This window comes from Varanus komodoensis, unplaced genomic scaffold, assembly GCF_004798865.1.
Source record: "Varanus komodoensis strain SLA01 unplaced genomic scaffold, ASM479886v1 scaffold1, whole genome shotgun sequence".
Classification (NCBI taxonomy): Eukaryota; Metazoa; Chordata; class Lepidosauria; order Squamata; family Varanidae; genus Varanus; species Varanus komodoensis.
In genome coordinates, this window is record NW_025335268.1 from 42,075,930 (window position 1) to 42,097,250 (window position 21,321).

Here is a 21,321-nt window from a genome sequence, read left to right on the forward strand (position 1 = left end):
GCAAGATAGCGCCCGCCCCCTGCGCCCCAGACGTCGATCACGCAAGACAGCCAGCCCAAGAGAGCAGCGTCCTCCCCTTTTTTATTCCCCCACCTCGCCGCAGTTCGTTCTTTATGCGGATCCTCCGGAAGCTGTGGCCCTTTACGCTTAGTTCCGCGCTGCAGCGGCGTCGCCTTTTCACTTTAGCGATGGAAGCGGGGTCGAGGCAGGTGGTGACCCCTGGAGAGCGCGCGGCCTGGATGGACCAAGCTGTGAACATGGTGAGTTGGAGGGAGGAAAGATTCGAGGAGGGCCGGGGGACTGTTGTAAAAACAAAGAAGTCTTGTCGTATCTTAATATCCTAAATAGAATGATTGCTATATAAGCCAGACTCTTCTAGGCTGGTGCCCTCCACATCTATTGGACTACAATTCCCAAGACTTCAACTGGGGGATGCTGGGAGTTGTGGTCCAACGTATCTGGAGAGCTCCAGGTTGGAGAAGATTGGTATTGACTCAACAGATTACTGAATCAGATACGAATTAAGCAGAAACTGGATTTTATATCTTTAAGCAAGCTATGAACGATTGAAAATCTTACACCCCTGCTCTGTCTCGTGTTGTATTAACATACATGAATACGGAAGTGGTGGCGGGGCATTGCTTCCTGAAAATCATGTGAGAACTAGGTGGGAGCAGCACCCGCCCGAAAGAGAGGGTCGCTAAACGTGAGGAAGGATGTTTGAAATCCATCATGCCTTTGCATAATATCGCTAGGGATGTTGGAGAAATCTCCAATGGATTCAAGCAAGCTTGGATTTCTAGGATTCTGACCTGCAGATTCCATAGCAGACTGGGCTGCCCCTCCACCCCCAAGACTGAGGACTTGCAAACCGTCATGTTTACTTGTGGATGTAGCGGGAATTGCACTAATGCACACTGGTACAAATGGAACAAAATTCTTCTACATCCCTGAACAAGATTTGGTTCTGATAGTGAGCAGATGACAGAATGAAAGACAGCTGGCAACCCATGAAGTGCAGATGGAATAGATGTAATAAAAACTGTACAGTAAATCCCTACTGAGTATCAGCCCAACACTTTTCAGTAGGGTCTCCCATACAGTATAATCTCCAGGTGGTGGTGATGGAATATGGGCTGTTCTGAGGAATATTCCAGGGTGCAACTTCTCCTTCATATGTGTGCCACCAAAAGAACAGGGTGGGTGATACCACATCTGAGACCACACTGTATTAAACTAAAAAACTTGTGATGAAAAGAATGGTGTCAGGACATCTCATGGTTGCATTCTTCTAGTCTCATTCGGGGTGGTCCAAACTTCCTTTTGCAATGCAAAACTTTATTCATGTGTTGCCCTGAACACCTCACAGTTGAGCACCTTTCTCAGTAATCAAGTTTCAGGCTAGGTGCAGTGTCAGAACATCTCACAGATTCCCATTTTCCATTGGCATATGGTTTAGGGTGGTTCATGACTTATTTGGGGGAAAGAGATGTGCATATTTCAAAGTCATTCAGGATGCTTCTGTTCAATTTTGAAATAGATAGTAATAACTAAGAATCAACTTTAGCCAGCAGTGTCAGGTCTTGAGCTGCTTCATAAATAAGGACTATACAGGGATCAGTAGCTGGAGGCATGACAAGAGGAAGCAAGTAAAATATGTAAAAGCAAGCAAAGAAGGGGTTGATCCAAAGATATTGCCTACTAACCCACTTCTCAAACATTTGTATACTAAAATCCCATCTTTTTTTCTACAGATTTTCAGGACCTTCTACTCCTTCCAAAGTACTTCTAAAATATATAAAGTCGTTTTGTTTCTTAAGAAGCTTTAATGTATTATGCATGAGTTGTTTTGTTCATAAAATTATAATTAAACTGAAAGAAATCTGGTTAGTCAATGTGTAATTATTCTCTAAATGAACAATACTTCTAAATTTAATATTTCAGCCAGATAATTTTATAAGTTGGCCAAGTTATACATAATACATTTTAAGTTCCTATGTTATGTATGACCAGAGAGAGATTCAGCGAATAGTCTGATGCATCAGAATCCTAGAACTAGAATAAACAAGAACGGGAAGCAGAGCATGAGTAATACCACACCAATTTCTGTTTGGTTGAGATGGAGTTTAGGGAAATCTTATTTGATGGAAAAACTATTGAAAGTTTATTTAGCTGGGGAGGACTCTCTTACCTTTTAAGAATGGTAACCAACCCAGCATATTTAAGAGCCTTTAAGCAATCTCACCATATTATTTGAAGAGTGACATTTTATCACCTTTCATAAATAGTTCATACTGGGCAATAGTGAGATCTGTTCATGCAGTGAGGCTGGTGGAACCCACTGCTTTGCATAAGAGAATCACTAGAGACATGAGCACACTGTAGGTTTCTGCTACATATCTAAGTAGATCAAGCTCAGAAACACAGGACTGTGTGAACAAAACCCAGGCAGTCAAGAATACACATTTCCTTCATATTGGGAAGCTCGGCATGACTTGGGACATCCCTACATCTGCATCAGACAATAACAATAAGAATGTTACTTAGGAATGGAAACTAATTTTGCACAGTGGTTAAAATGGAAATTGAGAGACTTGGGTTCTAGTCCCCACAAAGCCATGAAGCTCAGTGGGTGACTTTAGGTCAGTCACTGGCTTTCAGCCTAACCTCACTGAGGTGTTCTGAGCATAAAATGGAGAGGGGGGAGAGTCTTGTAAGCTATCCTGGGTTCCTTGGAGGAATGGTGGGATGTGCACATAAGAAATAATAACAGAAGAAAGAGCTGTGGTGGGAATCTTACAGAGATTATTAAAAGTATTATCTGCCTGCACCCCATTTACAAATTTCTGGAAATGTTAGAAATTTTGTCTTCCTATAAATGTATTCATATCATGTAAGTTTTAGACATCATTTAGGAGAAGACGGGTGGATAGCAAATTATGAATAGCTTGACTTAAATGTCTCAGGGCATAGTCCTAGGACACTGCAGCATTGTCCAGGGGTGGGCATAGGATAGGTTGGGATACCAGCTCTGCCCTCTGAAAAACACTTTCAGCACCAGCTGTGCTCCAGAGTTGGGAAACAGTCTTCAGGGTCACTGTCTGAGCTGGTGCAGCACTGTCCTCCAAAGAATCCCGGAGTGTCCTTTTTCGTAAGTCAGAAAGAAACTATTTTACAATTAATAACTGTTCAAATTTTTCAATTTGTAAGAAACAACAAAAAAGTAAAACCCCAAAATGTAAAAAACCAGAAAAAAACCATTTCCCTAAGCCTTCACATTGCTGGTATCAGCTTTCTTTTAGCTGTTGTCTTCTCTTTTATATCTGTTATATGTGTTGTGCTACGTACCAGTTTCTTTGCATGGCTCAGCCTAATAATTCTAAACATTAATACAGATAGTGCAAAAGAAGTTCCTAATACAGACACAGTTCAGCTGGTTCTTCTTAGGTTCTTCTCAAGTTCTTCTCACAGACAACTCTGTGCTTTATTTTTCCTGCTATTTTAATTGTTTATTTATCTGTTACTTTTGGAGGGCTCCAGATTTGCCTTCCTGGGTTATGTTATATCCTTTTTTCACTTTATCCTAATCTGTCAGTTGTCATAAGCAGGGAAGTGATGACTTTTCCAAATTTCATAGGTAAGGAGGAGTTGAACTTGCATTTCCTCTATGGAAATAATTAACAAAATTCACTGTGTAATCCTGCTGGGCATCATAATCTTTACTGTTTTTTTCTTCGTGCTCCTGTAATCATCTCATGGGCCTCATGGTGTCTAGCATATTTTTATTTACCTCTCAGGGGTTAAATCTATTTGTAAGTTCTTGGACACTTCATTTACTATGTATTTTTCTCATAAATACCCCTTGGCCCCTCAATGTCACAGATGTTTCAAAAGGAATGTAAAAACGGGCCATGGTTTTCTCATCTAAATGTGGAAAAGGATGCTAACAAGAAGCTACTCTTAAAAACATGCATAACCAAGTGCTTATATTTATGTGTACTAAAGAAAGAAAATGATATATAAATGATGAGATGAATTAATTCTGTTCAGTGAAAGAGACATCTTCAGGGAAAGCTATGTAAGTAAACAGAGGAGGCAGCTCAACTGTGTGGATTACTCTGAAGTCCAACACTGCCCTAAATTCACATCTAAGTTGTCTTGAAAGCCGGTTGTGGTTGAGCTTTATGAAAAGTATGGAGCATGATAATTTCTGCACTTACTGTTGAGTGCAGGTAACTGATCAGTTAGTGTCAAACCGAAACCACAAATAATAGTTCCCATTTAAGTGAAGAAAATTCAGCACTTAAATCAGAGGTGGGTAAGTGACATATACTCCACCCAGCATTAAAATCAATGTCAGGAAGTGAAGTGCTGCAGAACAGACTAGTAGAAACTTGAATTTGTATGCTAGAAGCCTGCCAGTTACAGAAAATGTATCTTTGTCAGGTTTTGCTTCTGATCTGCCCCCTTTGTTTAGGGTTTTTGGCTTTCCATGGACACATCTTTATCCTGTGACTCCTTGTATTGAAGTTGGGGGTTGGGGCATATTTCATACTCACTAAATGCACATATTGAAGGTGGGTGTTGGGGGTAGTGGTTTGAGTACACAACATGTGATAAAGCTGACGCTCTTTCCGATTCTTTTTGTATGTCTCTGCTAGGCTAAGGAAGCACTAGAAAAGGGCGAAGTACCAGTTGGTTGCCTCATGGTCTACAATAATGAGGTCATAGGGAAGGGAAGGAATGAAGTTAATGAAACAAAAAATGTAAGTTGTCTAACCAAACTAAGATAAGCTATTGCACTAGATCAATATGTTTTTAAAATATCCCTTAAGTTGGTACTAGAAATTGTCTTTAGTTTTGCTATCCCAAACCATGCATGTACTCTAAGTTTTGAATGGCACACGTGTGCTTAAGTGCCCTCTTTTGAAATGTTTATACATTTTGTGTTCATCATTGCAAAGTAATCGGTTCTCTGGAGTTATTTCTCAGTTCTTGAACACGACTGCATGCTTCTATTTTGCAAGATCCTGGGCATTTTGCAAGACATTGAGCATGTCTTAAGCTCTGATCTTTGAATGCTTGTGAGCTTTGGCGTGGATCTTGTTAAGTTTACCTGGCAGAGGAACAGATGCTGCTGGATGGACAGATTTTTTCCTCCTGGCTGCTTCCACAACTGGAGAGTTGGATATACTCTGGAGTGGATTTGGAAAAAGAGGATTTCAGGAAGCGATAAGGAAGTCCCATGGGGACGTTTCTTGGCATGACACAGAAAGGAAACTTTGGTTTTCAATTCTTTGCTGTTTTGATTACCTCCTGTGTTGTTGTTCTTGTTTACTGGATTTTCCATGTGAATATACCCAAAGCAAAAGAATTAAATATATCAATCAATTCAATCACATTTTAGCTGAAATATTTCTAGAAATCCAACAAAAAAGCAACAGTGAATTATTGTTATTGTGTAGCATTTATAGCCCACCTTTTTCCTCATATGAGGAAGCCAAGGCAACACAGTTCACAACATTCTTGTGAGGCAGGTTAGACTGAGAGTAAGTGACTGGTGCACAGTCACCCAGGAAGCTTCATGGCCAAGTGAGGACTAGAAGCAGGATCTCCCAGGGTCCTGGTCCAGTACTCTAACCACCACGCCACACTGGCTCTCCAGCACTGAACCCAGCATTGGCATCAAAACCACATTATCCAGTAGTATTCTTAATGCAGTAGACATTGAATATTTGCTCATATAAATATTTTGGTTTATGTTGAAAAGCAGAAAGATGGTATACTGTTTTTATTGAGTATTTTAATTTCTTTGCATATAAGTTTGTTAACAGCCTCCAGTATTTTCTGATTGAAAGGAGATGTATTTTATTTACCCTAATTTTATTTTTATAATTTTATAGTATTTGCCAAAAAGAGCAGCAATTGAAATGAGTGCTCTATTCAGAACAGATACAAAGTGCATGCATGGGTTTTGTTTGTTTTGTTTTCTACTCGGGCATCCATTCTTGCATGCAAAATGTGAAAAGTGGTCCTGAGTGGAATCACATGCTGAGCTGCAGTTCTTCAGCCACAATGTACCTGTCTCAATCTGTTTTATGTTCACCAGGGGGCATTCTTCCAGCATAGCACAACAGATACCTTTCTGAGCATTTCTGTCTGAATTGTCTGGCAGCAGGTGAACAAGAACTGCCAGTGTTTCCTTCCTTCTGTGCAGCATCCTTGCCTGTTTTGTTTTCCCCTTCCCTGTTTCTGCTTGGATAATGTATGTGGTCCTTTCAGCTGTCACATTGCCCTGGCATTGTAAGCTTCACCCTGCCAGTCCACCTGCTTGCCCTTGGAGGTGTTTTGTTAGTCCGTGCTCTGGCAACCAGTCTTGTTTGGTCACTGGAGTGTGTCTGTATTACAGTGACATAGCATCACAAGCATAATTAAAATCTCTTGAGTAGTGTGCAACTGAATACCATGTTCAGCCAAAAGTAACAGTATGGCAGTATCTTAAATGAAATAGATTTAGAAAGGATTGAAATAGCAAGTTTCCAAATTAACAGTCTCTTTAAATTAAAGAGAGCCTTTGCATGGAGGCTCCTAGTGATAATATGGCATCGCACAGCTACTCCATCTTTTCTTTCGTAATGGTTTTTCCTCAGAAAAGACAGATATAAGGTATGGTTGGACAACAGGGGAGGGTATGACTGAAAGATGATGTCCGGGGTTTCCATAACATTCCATGAATGGGTAGAGTGATGGTATGACAAAAGACTCATCTAGAAGCATCCTTAATTAAAAGGTTTCTGGAATAAAGCCAACGTCATTTGCCCCATGAAGAGTAAGAGGGAGGATGCAAGGTGAATTTCCTTCTATGGGGAGTTCCATAACTTGGCCCATAACCAATGTTTGAAATACAGAAATAAACTTGTTATCCATATGGCAAATGGCAGGGAAACTCCTAAAGAGATCTCATTAGTTGATCTCAGTGCATTTGTGGAAAATATATATGGGAAGAAGTATTATTTTCAATAAGCTGTCCCAACATCAAAGAGTAAAATCAGTGTTTTGAATTGGGGCCAGAAACAAATAGGAAGCCAGTGTTATTTTAGGGTCTTGTTTTTTTGGGCCCACTGTAGCCGAGGTGCCACCTTGAGGTCATGGGAAACTGACTTGTATCAAAGGTCAGACCATTGGTCCATCTGGCTCAGTGCTGCCCAGTTGTCCAGTATTTCGAACAGGAATCTGTCCCAGCCCTATTTAGGAACATGAGGCTCTGAACCTTTGTTTTTGCCCAGAGCTCCCCAAAGGCAGGCTTCCATACAGCCTATGGTAGTGGTCTGGTCTAGAAATGACCAAGTATCCAAGAGAGCACCCACCAATTAGTTACTGATCTATGTTATTCCACATCTTCCATGAAACTTATGAGATAAAGTTATGAGATAACTGAATGTTGATAGCATACTGATAATATCACACTCTAGATCCTCTGATGATTGCCAGAGACATTGTTTGAGCATCAGGTCAGAATGAAACCCTATGGCAACAACCGAGTAACTACCATGGGGTTGAACAGAAGTCTGCTAGCATTGTTACCTAGCCTCTGGCCACAGCAATACTTGAATGAGGGCCAAAAGATGGAAGCTCAGTCAGGACAGGATGAATGTACTGTTAGTACACAGGCTGAAAACATCTTGGAGCCTGAAAGACAAATTCGGCATTAAAGAAGCACTTGGGAACCTCATGCAAGCAGTGGGTGGTGCAAAAAACAAAAGTGCCTTTTTTGGTTACTTTTTTTTGGCACCAGGCAAAAACCTTATTCTCTCAGCTCTTCCAAACCTCTATATATGTGTTGCTATGCTAGATTTTTAAAGCTATTTTATTTATATTTTTATATCTTCTGACATCTGCTTTTGTTTCCACTGATTTTAATTGATTTATTATCATGTTGTATAATAAAAGCTGTAAGTTATAGGGAGGAATAAATTTTAAAAGTAAATAAATTGAAGTACTCCAGACTTGGGTTGGATTAAGACAAGGAGCTAAAGCAGTAAAGCTGCTATGGAATGAAATTCTTTCCATCATAGTAAAAGCCCATGAAAATGCTTTGTTACACCATGGGCAAGTAGTGAGCTTGTAACTTGCTGCCTCCTCGAATTCCTCCTAATAAGAGGGATAATGAGAGAGCTGGTACAGTAGTACAGTTGAACAGTTTCTAGTTTCCACTTGGCTCCGAAGTTCGCTAGATGACTTTGGGCCAGTTGCTGACTCTCAGCCTTATTTATCTCACATGGTTGTTGTGAGGATAAAAATGGAGAGTAGAGAACCTGGTAAGCCACCTTGGGTTCCTTGTAAGAGGTAGAAAGGCAGGGTATAAGATCTGAGTTGGAGGCCCTTCTTAAAGGACCATCCACCAAATAAATGAGGGGATAACAAATAGAAGGCCCTTTTCAGTGGTTGCACCCCACCTCTGAAATGGGCTCTCCAAAGAAGCTTGCCTGGCACCCTCATTACCAGTGTTTTGGTGCCCGGCGAAGACTGTTTCGTTTTCTAGATATTTTAATAACTAATTGTTATTATTTATGTTTTACATTGCCTATATTTTATGAATTTTAACTGATATTTTAAACTGCTTTACTTATTGTAATATTGTTATATTTTATGGAGTCTTTTTATTGTATTGTTGATTTTTAATGGAATGTACACTGCCCAGAGTTCCCTAAATTGGTCAATAGGCTGTGGTATATTAAATAAACAAACAAACAAACAAACAAACTGCAGTATAATAAATAACAATAAACCCAACATAGAAGCATAGAAACATAGAAACAAAACGAGTCAGAAGGGGCTCCCTGGCCATCTAGCCTGACCTCCGGCTCCAGCCGGCTCCGCTCATGACACGCCCACCATGATCTTACTACTTGTTTGCAGTGTGGTAGTATTCATGCAAACATCGCCATACTAGCAAAACTGCATTTCTCACTCCATTGTGGCATTTAAATACACAAGAACAGTGACAGTTCCAGGACAGGGTAATTATTTATAATTATAAATAATTATAAATATTTGTAGCACTGATACTGTTGTAAATCTTCTTTTAAATCTCTGTGATGGTTTGTGATTATGCTACATTATCTTTATTATGAATTTTGAAAACTATGACATGTGCTTTCATTTCACTGTAGGGTTTCCAAAAGGTAAGCAAAGCCTTATGAAGTATTACTATAATAGCCACAGACATTTCATTCAAAAATAATAATACTTGATCAGGAAAACAGAAAAGCCTGTTATTTTGTTGATGCTTTATTAAAACTTTCTTCCTTATCAACATCTGACAGAAAAGGGGAAAAATTCACTTGTTCCTCTTTAACCTTTGTTAACAAATGCTAATTTAATCAGCTTTTCCATTACTAAACATCTCAGCAGAACAGTTGCAGGCATTGCACAGACTCCCTTTCAGGGAAGGACGGAGAGGTCAGAGAAGAAATGGCCATTTGGGAAAAGAAACACTGAGCTAAGGGCAAAATGCTTTCCCCCCCTTGTCAGATAAGCTCCAATTTGCTATTTTCTGATCCTATGAATAAACATGAGGAAAGAGATGAGACCTGCTAGGCATAAGAGCTCGAAGGAGAGCATAGGGGGCTGTCTCTGTTTCAAGAGCTTTAGGCAAGTTCATGGAGCACATCTCCAGTCATATCCAATTAGAAACTTTGGAAAAGTTCCTAAGCTGAAGGGAATGGCAGTATTTTCTCCCTGATAACAGCTTATACTTTCTATTTTATTCTGTTCCTTTCTTGTAGGATATAGATATTTTCCCTCCTATCTCAAGGTGAGCAGGTCCTCAGAGGAGTTTGTATTAAAACTTATTTGAACAAATCCTTACAAATTGTAACAACCAACAGGACTAGAAGCAGCCCGGGAAAAAAAGAACTCAAGCAAGAAAAGAGGCTCGAAAACAAAGAACTAAAAGGCACAGGCAAATAAACAGCCTTCATGTCGTGCCTAAAGAAAACAGTCTTAGTCCCTGGAAAACCCCAAGGAAAGCTTGCAGAGCAGGGGCAATCACCATGTCTGACCTCACCTCCAAGAGTTCAGCAAAGGGGCTCTCTTCCTATTTGGACAGATTGATGTGGAAGAAGGCAGCCCTGAGGGTATACCCAGGCCCAAACAGCTTAAGGCTTTGGAGATGAAAGCAAGGACATTAGAAGAGCTGTGCGCAGAAAGGGACAGAATCTGTGCAGCTGTTTCAAGACTGGCAAGAGACAATCTCTATGCCCAGTCTTAGTCAGCAGTCTCAGTGTTGCACTCTGTAGTTGATGCAGCTTCCAGGCAGTCTTCCCAGGCAGTCTTCCCAGGCAGCCCTATGTACAAAACATTGCATTTATCCAATGCAATACTACTTGGGCAGGTGGTCGGTGGTGGATTTGACTAAAAACAACTTCAAAACAGGTACTAGCCAATTTAAATATAAAACAGGGAAAGTGTTCTGATAAGACACCTTTATATTCATACCAGATATTTAAGATTGCTTGGTTTAAGAAAATGGAAGCCTGTTGATTTCTACATACTTACTATTCTGTGCTTGTTAGATATAAATTGAAGACAAAGGCAAATTAATGATTGGGTAGATGAAAAATATGTAATTGATGGTTAATTCAATCAGCTGTAAACTAATATAATACATGATAACATTATGTAAATTTTAGCTAGTCCTCCAAAGCATCATGCTTTGCCTAATGGGTAGTATATAAATGAAATAATGAATAAACAAATAGATAATAACAAGCTACTATAAGTACCCAGGCACCTTCCCAAGCCAAGATCTGGCATCACCCCAGTATACATAAAAGTGCATTCCATCCATGTTTCCCCCATTTATGAACCTAGTCATGATCTGCATTTGGGCAGGAAGGATTGGTGCCACTCCACAACTTTTTGTTTTGTGATCTCCTTCTGATGGAGATCTGCATGGAGTTCATTCTTGTGTATAGATTTGCAGTACAGGCATTTATGTTTCCAAAGCTGTTGTCAGGACAATGAAAATCTAATTGTATTCATGAGCCTATTACAGAACAAGGACATTGCAGGGCAAATAGTTGAGTCATTAAACTATGTTCTCATCACAAAACCTGGATCTATGCAGGTGTAATAACACATACTGGACAGTATTTCACCAAACTCCCAAGGCTCAGAAGCTTTCCTAGAAAAGCTTGCAGCTAGAATGACAGTTATGACCCAACTTGAAGAGTTTGAATAAGATCTGAAAACAGGCATAATATTCTAGTGTTAAGAGATTGTCCTCTGTTCTTTGCAAGATTCTGAAGCCATTTCATTCTAGTTTTGAAACAGAAATTATCTTGATTGCTCTGGTAGAAATTGCTGGGCAATAAAGGAAGCATGGCCCAGTGGGCTCTTCTAGATTTCTCAGCAATTTTCAGAATAATCAACCATGGTTTCCCATTAGGTCCCCAGAAAAAGGGTGGTGTGGTTTTGCTGTGGTGTCCTCCCTGCACTCCACCTCTTAGGCACCTTAAGTACTTCCACTGCTTCACTTGGATTGAATGAAACAGAGTGAGCTGCACATCATTGGCATATTGATGAGACCACCCTCTAAATCTCTGGTGTCCTTGTTCAGCAATTTTATGTGCTGTTAAACAGCATGGGGGAATAAGCTAGAATCACAAAGCATAAATCTTCCAGCTTGGCATTCTGGAAACAGCCACCCAAGAATGAGTTGAACCACTGCTAAACTGTACTATGAAAGCTACTGAGAGATCAAGGAGACTCGAGCAGGTCAGATTCTTCCATCTCTTACCTGGCAAAACTAAAACCACCATGTAACCAAACCAGGTTCAATACCAAAGCTGGGCTTAAATCCAGCAAATCTGTTTCTCCAATGGTCTCTTGATCTGATTGGTCATCACCTACTTAAACCCCTTGTATGGGAAGCCAGTGTTCAAGTAAGCTATTTTAGCATACAGGCAGTCTCTGAGTTACAAGCAAACCCATACTTACAAACTGCCATGAAGCCTATTAATTTTCAAAAATTATTGAGGAAAATCCTCATTACCATAGGAAGAGAGAAAGCAAAAGGGGAGAGAAGGAGGCCTCCAAAACATGCCTTCCTGTCCCACCCACCTGGAGAGGGAAATCTCTCTGGCATTTTCTTGCTGCAAAGAGGAGGAGCGGGTGAGTTGTCGGGGGAGGTAGAGATATTCATGGTTTTTCCACTTTCATGGAGGTCCTGTGCCCATGAACCCTATGAATGTGGAGGGCAAACCATATGTGATCCAATTTACATACAAATTTGACTTAAAAATGAATATATGTTTTCTCAGGAATGGATCTCGTTCGTAAACCGGGAATTGCCTGTAATTCATTTATGAACTAGTAGATTGATAGAACTCAGACTTTAGGATCCATGTAACAGAATCACAGAACGAGAGGGAGTCTTCTGGGCTTCTGTTTAAAATGGTTTTTAGTTATAGGTATGTCTCTGTGTGTCCTATGTTTATATGTTTGCATAGGTGTTTTTGTAATATATTTTAAAAGATTTATTCTTCATAAACCACCCAGAGAACTTTGGTTACTAGATGCTATAGAAATGTAATAAATGAAATGAAATCTAGTCCAGCTACCACTCAGTGCAGGGACCTTTTCGTCTTGAGTTCCCACTACACACAGAACTTATTTCCTGTTTGATTATGTTTTGCATTCAGATCAACGTGCTGTGATTTGCTGTAAATGCTGGTGTTACTTTGCTGTGTTCTTGCAGGCAACTCGTCATGCAGAAATGGTAGCGATTGATCAGGTCATAACCTGGTGTCATCAGCACAAGAAGGCTTGTGAGGAAGTGTTTTCACACACAGCATTGTACGTCACAGTAGAGCCCTGCATAATGTGTGCGGCTGCTCTGCGCGTGATGAGTATCCTTTTCCAAACGATGCAGTGGAATGTTGCTTTCGTCACTTCTCTTGCTTTCAGACAAGGTCATAGAGGACAGCCTCTTGTTGACAAGGGCTGTGTGGGGACTGGACCGAGCAGAAGCACTAAACATAAGAAATATGCATACATTGGATCAGACCAAAAGCCCACTTAGTCTAAAATCCTATTTCCACAGGGCCCAACTGGATACCAGTAGGAAGCCCATAGGTACAATCTGAAGTGAATAGCTCTCTCTGGCTGCTGCTCTCCAGCAGCTGAGATTCAAAAGCATGTAGGAGGTTTTAGTTTGTTTGTTTATTTGGAATTTTTGTATGCAGTCCCATTCGCATAAGCCTCGGTCTGCAAGCCTTGGTCTGGGTGAGGCTAGCCAAGGTATCAGTGCTGTGTCTGGCCAACCTTACCCTTAGGCAGGGTGACATGGCTTGCCTTAGCCAGCAGATTTTGCTGTTATCATTAAAGGGCAGAAATTCCTAAGTGATTTATCGTATTATAGTATGTTTACCTCTTTCATTTGTATTTTCTTCCTCTAGTACTTAAATCTCTTATGCCACCTCTCACTTTGGTTTATGGATTTTGGAAGGGTAGTTCTGGGTAAGAGAAGGTTTGTCTGACTATTTCTTAATGTGTGTAAGAACAGGAGGAATTCTTTTTGAAAAAAAGAGAGAAGCATGAAACTGAGGGTGCATGCACACATCCACACAGGTAGACAACTGCCTAAACCAAAATTATCCAATTTTACCTTGTCTTTTCTTAATCTTGTTAATACCTTAATTTTTCTATATAAATTCCACTGGTTGTATATGGCTGCCAAAATGAACGATTTGGAGGCTGTGGCTCAGTTCTGAATATCTCTTCTGCTACTTTAACAGACACGGGGGAGCCATTTCAGGTAAAATACTTTTGCCTTTAAAAACTTAAAGCTATGTAATGGTATGACTGCATCAGGAGACAGATTTGCCTAAAACTGAGTTGTTGCTAGTACTTTAATTCTGAAACTGTCACCAAAATTCATCCTTAACTGTGTTGTCTAAGAATTTCTCCAGTGATAGTTTGTGATTGAATCCACATTTATATAGAGTGCAGATAATTTAGAACATCCAGGATTTAGAGAGAAATTGTTTACTAGAGTTTTCCTCCTTAATATAGCATCTTCTATTATTCTGCATTCCTCAGCTCTTTGCAAGATCGCAAGGTGCAAATGTACGCATAAGGGGAATAGTAGCATGGGTAGTAATCAAATGGGCTTGATGAATGGACTGGGCACACCCACCCTTGTAGCACTGATGAGGTAAAGTAGGTGTGGATATGATTAGTGCATGGATGGAATATCCCAAGGAAATTTGTGTACAGACAGGAAAAGGAGGGCAACAGAGATGATTAAGGGACTGGAAATAAAGCCCTATTAGGAGAAATTGAAAAAGCTAGACATGTTTAGCATTAAGAAAAGAAGATTGAAAGGAGATACAATAGCACTTTTCAAATACCTGAAAGGCTTTCACACAGAGGAAGGCCAGAATCTCTTCTCAGTCATCCCAGAGTGCAGGATACACGTTAGAGGCTTAAGTTGCAGGAAGCCAGATTCCAGCTATATATCAGGAAACATTTCTTGACTGTTAGAGCAGTATGGCAATGGAAACAATGACCTAGGAAGGTTGTGGGCTCTCTCCCGCTGCAGGCGTTCAAGAAGCAGTTGGACAGCCATCCGTCAGGGATGCTTTAACTTGCAGTCTTGACTAAGTGGGCAGTTGGACTTGATGGCCTTTTAGATCCATTCCAATCCTACTGTTCTATGATTCTGTGTCCTTTCAAAAATGTCTAAACTTATTCTATAATAATATGTTGTATGCATGAAGAAAATAAAACACAAAATATCTGGAAGCAATCGTAGGAATAGAACCAGATGGAATATTCTGTAGAAAAGAAAATGTACCCTGTTATTTATCCTAGTAATGACACAGCTGTACATCATAGCAACTGTGTGAGAAGAAATCTTGCATGTAAGAATTTTGATTTCTGTTCTCAAGCAATTGCAGTTGATTGCACTGGAGAAAGCATCCCTTTTGTGGGTGTATGTGTTTTAGAATTGTGAATTCACTGCATGCATCCTCCTTATCTGTGTGCTGTTGCTCATCCATGCATTTGAAGGAATACATATTATGATCAAATTATTTGCACGGGTATAATAAGATGAATCATAGCTCAGTACTTCTGATGGGCCAGGGAAACCTTTGCAGTGTGTGGGGTAGGAAAAGACATATCCATGCAGATGAGTTCCTTGACAGAAACTCTTATGCTAAATTCAGGCATAACAGTTCAAGTCTCAACTAGCCATGGTTGGCCAGGTGCAAGTTGTATGCATGCACATTTCCTCTTCCCATCTCCCACATACTTTAATTGAATGGCTGTAATGACTTTAATCGAGGCTTCCTGGTTTCATGGTTTGGTATCCTAATTTGTAGGGATTTCTTAAAAATCTTTGTTTCCTGTTTGGTTATCACAGACAGCTCTGGTTTAACAAATCTCAGACATACTGGCTCAAGGCATGAAAGAGAGAGAAGAGAAGGAAATGCATACATACATGACTTGCTTCCAGTCCAGCAAGCCTATTTCCAATGCTGGTTGTTCAGTTTTCTCTGGAAGCTGACCCCTACCCCATCTGCCCATATCATCTTGTCTAGCTTTTTTTGGGGGGGGGCGGGTCAGGGGAGACCATTTACCTATAGTGGAAATGATCTGGTGGCAGGAGCTGTGCTCTGTAAGAATGTATGCCAATCAGTGCAAATGTTGAGCTTTTCTCTGTCCAGGCTTCTGGATTCCTTGTGGGATTGAGAATGGCTCCTTTACAAATGCCTTTTCTTAATTCTTTCTCTGCCTTTCTGTATGTTTTATTGCACAGCTACTAGATGGTGCTGTTGTATAGCAGAACTGCACAAATATTAGAGAATTTCATGCTGCTGCTCACAGATAGTATCAGACATTTCTTGTTCTAGAAGCGCATAAAGCACTTGCAAACTACTATGAACAGGAAATCACAAGTGCACAAAAATGTCTTATGTAGAAAGCCTCACAGTCATTTGGAAATATGCCCTAGCAATTGTCTATAACTTAGACAAAAAAGTTGCCACCGGGGAAAATACCATCTTCCTCCTTCCCACTACATGCCCAGTGTTAAAGAAAGGCACTCCTCTGCTTTGAAACACAGCATGGTACAAAAGGAGTTAACTTTTATTTTTTACCTGTCTGAAACTTAATCACAGTGATGTCAGAAGCTGCATCTGTTGAGCTTTTTTTATGCCTGGTAGGGTGCAATTCTATGCATGTTTGGTCAGAAGAAGATCCTACAACTCCCAGCATTCCCCAGCCAGCTGTGGTCACCAGGAAATGCCAGGAGCTACAGGACTTTTTCAGTATCCAATTGGGGCCCATAGCTATTAAAGACTCCAAGTTTTGATTTTGAGGCAGGAGCTGGTGAATCCTGGTGACACTTTGTCTTTGTTTGTGGTGCCTTTTTGAACAAAATATTCTAATCTCTGCAGTGCATAGCAGGTTATCGATCTGAAGAAGCTGTGGAAATGTTGAAAACCTTCTACAAACAAGAAAATCCAAATGGTAAGTACCATCACCACCACCACCTTTCTAATTCTTTTCATTTTTTTACGTCATTAACTATTATTGTTTTTTTTTTTTTATTTATGGCAGCACCGAAGTCAAAAGTTCGAAAAAAGGAATGCAGTAAATGATTCTTTGTGATGGAGAATAACTTGAAGTTAGAAGAATACTGAACACTGAAACACGTGGGCAGTGCTTACATTCCCTTGTCTATGATATTTAGTACTTAGAGGCGAAGAACAGTGTGCCTCTTCTTCTGTAGGTTGTTGTGATATATCATTTGTGTGTTTTTAGAAATTACACTAATATCATAATCAAATATGGCCTTTTAAAAAATGTCTGGATTTTATATGTGGAGATGGGCAGGAAAATAGAAAGAGAAAGTACCCTTTCAGTAATAGTTCAGATTGAACTGTTGTAGCCATATCAATTTTGATCTTGATTAGAAAGAGGACCAATTATTATGAGAGGCTTTGGCCAGTTTGGCTTATGCTGATTTCTTGACAATGGTGCAGCTTAGGTCAGTGGTGCACACAGGATTCTGTAAATGCAAACTACTTAGACCGTCCTTTTCTTTGTGGTGTTGCTGACACTTAGAATAGTCTGCTCTGAGGTCTGGGTGCTGCATCAACTAGGACAGAACTGCTGCCACCATCAGAACAGGGAAAACCACATGGTATTGACAGCTTGGAGTTGGTGTGAGCTGAGAGTATACTGGATGTTTTCATGAGAACCAGCCCTTATGAGCCTGGTCTATACTGAGTCAGACAATTCAGGGCTGAATGTCCGCTTTGGCACTGGTTTTCCAGCACAGACCTTTCCCATCACCTGCTTTGTTGTTGTTATTAGTCACAAAGTTGTGTCCGACCCATCGCGACCCCATGGACAACATTCCTCCAGGCCTCCCTGTCCTCCACCATCCCCCAGAGTCCACTCAAGCTCACACCAACTGCTTCAGTGACCCCATCCAGCCACCTCAGCCTTTGCCGTCCCCTTCTTCTTTTGCCATCTATTGTTCCCAGCAGTAGGCTCTTCTCCAGGGAGTCCTTCCTTCTCATTAGGTGGCCAAAGTATTTGAGTTTCATCTTCAGGATCTGGCCTTCTAAAGAGCAGTCAGGGTTGATCTCCTCTAGGACTGACCGGTTTGATCACCTTGCGGTCCAAGGGACTCGCAGGAGTCTCCTCCAGCACCACAATTCAAAGGCCTCAATCCTTTGGCGCTCAGCCTTCCTTATGGTCCAGCTTTCACAGCCATACATTGCAACTGGGAAACCATGCTACCCAGAGATTGAAATAAGGACCTTCTGTAAGAAACCTGTGCTCTTATTTGAGCTGTGGCTCTTTCCCTTGAGGACAAGGTGGATAGATAATGTGCATAAACTTATACATGTTGGGTCACACCATAATGCGTATTTTAAACTTTCCCATTTCGTTGATGACAAGCTAGCAGAAATCCTGTTGCTTGCACTATCTCAATGCAGGCATTGTGCTTAAGGAAGCCTATGATTTGCATGATGACTGAACTGGGAAACCTTGATTTATGAGCGTAGTGCACCTATTTTATCATGGTTGCCCTTTTTGGGTAGAGTTGATACTACAATTCCAACTACCGTATTTTTTGCTCTGTAAGACGCACTTTCCCCCCCTCAAAAGTAAGGGGAAATGTATGTGTGTCTTATAGAGCGAATATGTGTGTGCAGTAAGTCTGTCAGATGTGCAGCCCATGGGGAAGTGATGGGGAATGTGCCTGTGATTATGTGTCCATTTGATTCAGAATATTTTTTTTCTTGTTTTCCTCCTCTAAAAACTAGGTGCGTCTTTTGGTAAGGCGCGTCTTATAGAGTGAAAAATACAGTATATTCAGGACATAGCCACAATGATGATGGTGATTTATTTACTTGTGATATAAACTGCCTAGAAAATCTGGGTCTGTCCTTTTCATTTTTTTAATGAATGGGATTATTTCTGTGCACATTTTTAGCAATAAAATAATTGAAGCTTTTTTGCACAAGCAGGTGTCAGTTTTGCTTGAACACATTTGTAACTGAAATATTTTGAGGCTGTGTTCTGATTTTACTTTTTTGATGCCCTTTCTTGCATGTGCTCAATTAGAGAAGGCCAATATTAATGACTTACTATAATTTGGTAGATATCAAACTATAAAATTTGAAACCTATAATAAGAAAGGTAACTAGCAGGAGAATGCCTGAATTTCAGTCCCCACTAGCTTTGCTGTTTACATTCCTTCCCCATATATTAAAATATGTGTGCATATATTTGTAATTTGTAATCTGATGAAGAGGGCAGCAATCCAATAAATTTATGCCATAATATATTTTGTAGTCTTTAAGATACCACAAGTCTTTAAGGTAGTTATTTTAGATAGCAGAGACTGGAAGAAGGAAATGCAAAGACAAGATTTACAACAGACATTTCAGTGCTCTGTTGGACTAATCCTTGAACATATTATGATTACAGTCCAGAAGGGGGCCTTGCTGTTCCAAGAATGAATGACCCAGGCGGGTTGAAACTGAATCTTGATTCCTCTGCATATGCATACTGAGCAAATAAATAGACCAGGAAGTGATCGAGCAATGCTTCATGGATTTTTATATTATGGACAAGCTTTTCTAGTTTGCTTAACAAGTCAAAGCTAGAGGTGCTTCAATATTTTATTCTTCTACAATGCATATCAAAAAATCTTGGAAAAATGTGTTCCTGATGTTTAAGTAATAAAAACTAGTTTTTGTATCACTTGTCCCAAAAGCTACACTTTCTTTTTAGATAACAATCTCATGCTACACATGGTAGAAGGGAAACTGTTTGGTGATTTAGAGAACTATCCTACACCTTGATTCTTAACCCTTAACATTGGAATTAAGTCCCATGGATTTCAAATAATTACTAATAAGAGTGCCTTTGTGGCCTTAGTACATAAGTCTTCAGGATAGAAAACAAGTCACTTACATGTCTTGTACAGCACCTGGGATACTACTTCTGAGATAAATAGATTAGTTTGATGGTACATCTGTGTACTCTTGCAGTTCAACCCTATGCATACTCAAAGCTCCATTAAACTCAATGGAGTACAAAGGTCCATTGAACACAGGTAAGTATGTATGTAAGACAACACTCTAGTCTTACTTATACTGTATATGTAATTATATTAATAAATTTATTTAAACCTCCTTTCAGTATAAGCTATCCTCCCAAAATTATAAAACATGGCATGTAAACATCTGAAAGGAATTAAACTGAAAGTTCACAAAGACTTCATGAAAAGCGAACACAGCCATGTTAGTCCTTAAGAAAAATCAAAAATCCACCTTTATTAGAACCAGCTAAAATGCCACAAAATGGTGATCAAGCTTTCAAGTTCTCTGGAACTCTCTTCATCAGGTAAAGCTCTGTGCATTTTGCAAGTCTTGTAGGCAATTCTGTGATTCATAGCACCATGGGAGGAATATAGTAATTCTGTTTGTTCAAATATGCAGGCTAAAATCCTCAGTGCAGTATTATGTGAATCTGATTTGGAAAGAAATCTGAATTTACAGGAGTCCTTGAGAATGTCATCACCTGATTTCAGTAATCTTAGTTAAATCTTACAATTTAATTGATAGCTCTGCGTATAATTGCATATGAATGAGAATAGTTCTGAAGAAATAATTCTGAATGTAGCTTGCTTTTTAGGTAAAGAAGGCATGAATCACACCAGGTACCATCTTGGAAGGATTATTTTCTGTGTGTGAGAAGGAGGGATGTCTCTTCTCTGCTTGGCACCTGTGGTTTTTGTAGATGCATGTATTGAAAATAGTTAACTTTTTTTTAAAATGCTGCCAATCAACTGGCAGCATATTGTTCTTGAGGACTTTTAAGAACAGAGTTTGAGGAAGCTCCCCTTGCCATTAGGGTATGTTAGCAAACCACTTATTTACATTATGCAGAATAAGTGCCAGTAGACAGTTTCACCACAGTTAGAAAAGAGAATGGAGAACTGTGAAGAACGCCAGGGCATCAGAATAATCTTACTCCAAATTGTGTCATCTTTGTGTCTCTTCACAATGTAAAATAAATGTAATTGATTTTTAGGGGATGATTCTTTAAAGAGAGGCTTCTTTTCTTGCCAAATTCTTAATCTCATTGCTTGGATATTGCAACACAAGTAAACAGATTCCCATCTCCTCCCTGTGGTACAAGCTGTTCATGGAAGACCATAACCCTCAGAATTTTCTTAGAATTTTGTATGTTATTAAGCTGATATTCTCAGAGTTTTTTAACTACAGGATCCTTAAGGGAACATACTCAAAAACCTGGAATTATGTATCTTTTGTATTTGTGATGCAGATCACAAGTAAAAGTTAGAATTGAAGACTAACCACATTATAAAGCTTATTCCCTATCACCTCTTTTCCGATAACGAATTTTAGATAATTCTGTTAATTGTCAATACTGTCAAATCAGTCTATTCATTAAACTGCTGGGAGGTGGAATGTAAAATGGCCTAAGCCTCAACCTTTAGGGGAAGGGTTAACTGACACCCCAGGGAACTGGCTACAGTTGCCAGGTGTTGGTTCAAGGAGACCCAGGCGCCAAGGCCAAGAGAGGGCCAGACAGGGCTTGAGAATGCAAAGGAGAGACACTGTAAATTATAACCAAGGACAGGGGCATTTACTCTCCCCAAGAAAGGAGAAGATTAGGGGCAATAAGGGCAAATGGTCCTCACATGGAATGTGTCATGCAATGTCACCCCAGGAGTCATCTATGAGTAAAGGCGGGATA

The 21,321-nt window shown here is 39.9% G+C and overlaps 1 protein-coding gene across 2 annotated transcripts; it reads left to right on the forward strand.

The window, feature by feature from the left end:
- Positions 1 to 13: 13 nt before the first annotated feature.
- On the forward strand, positions 14 to 17,404 carry ADAT2 (adenosine deaminase tRNA specific 2). 2 transcript variants are annotated; one of them, XM_044423398.1, is made up of 6 exons: positions 114 to 260; positions 4,662 to 4,766; positions 12,764 to 12,914; positions 13,716 to 13,822; positions 16,470 to 16,542; positions 16,633 to 17,404. In XM_044423398.1, exons 1-6 carry the CDS (start codon positions 114 to 116, stop codon positions 16,671 to 16,673), a joined length of 624 nt encoding a protein of 207 aa, XP_044279333.1. In that variant the 3' UTR covers positions 16,674 to 17,404. The 2 variants fall into 2 exon arrangements, with proteins under 2 accessions (XP_044279323.1, XP_044279333.1); XM_044423388.1 differs by lacking the exon at positions 16,633 to 17,404 and having other exon boundaries at positions 14 to 260; positions 16,480 to 16,540.
- Positions 17,405 to 21,321: the final 3,917 nt, after the last annotated feature.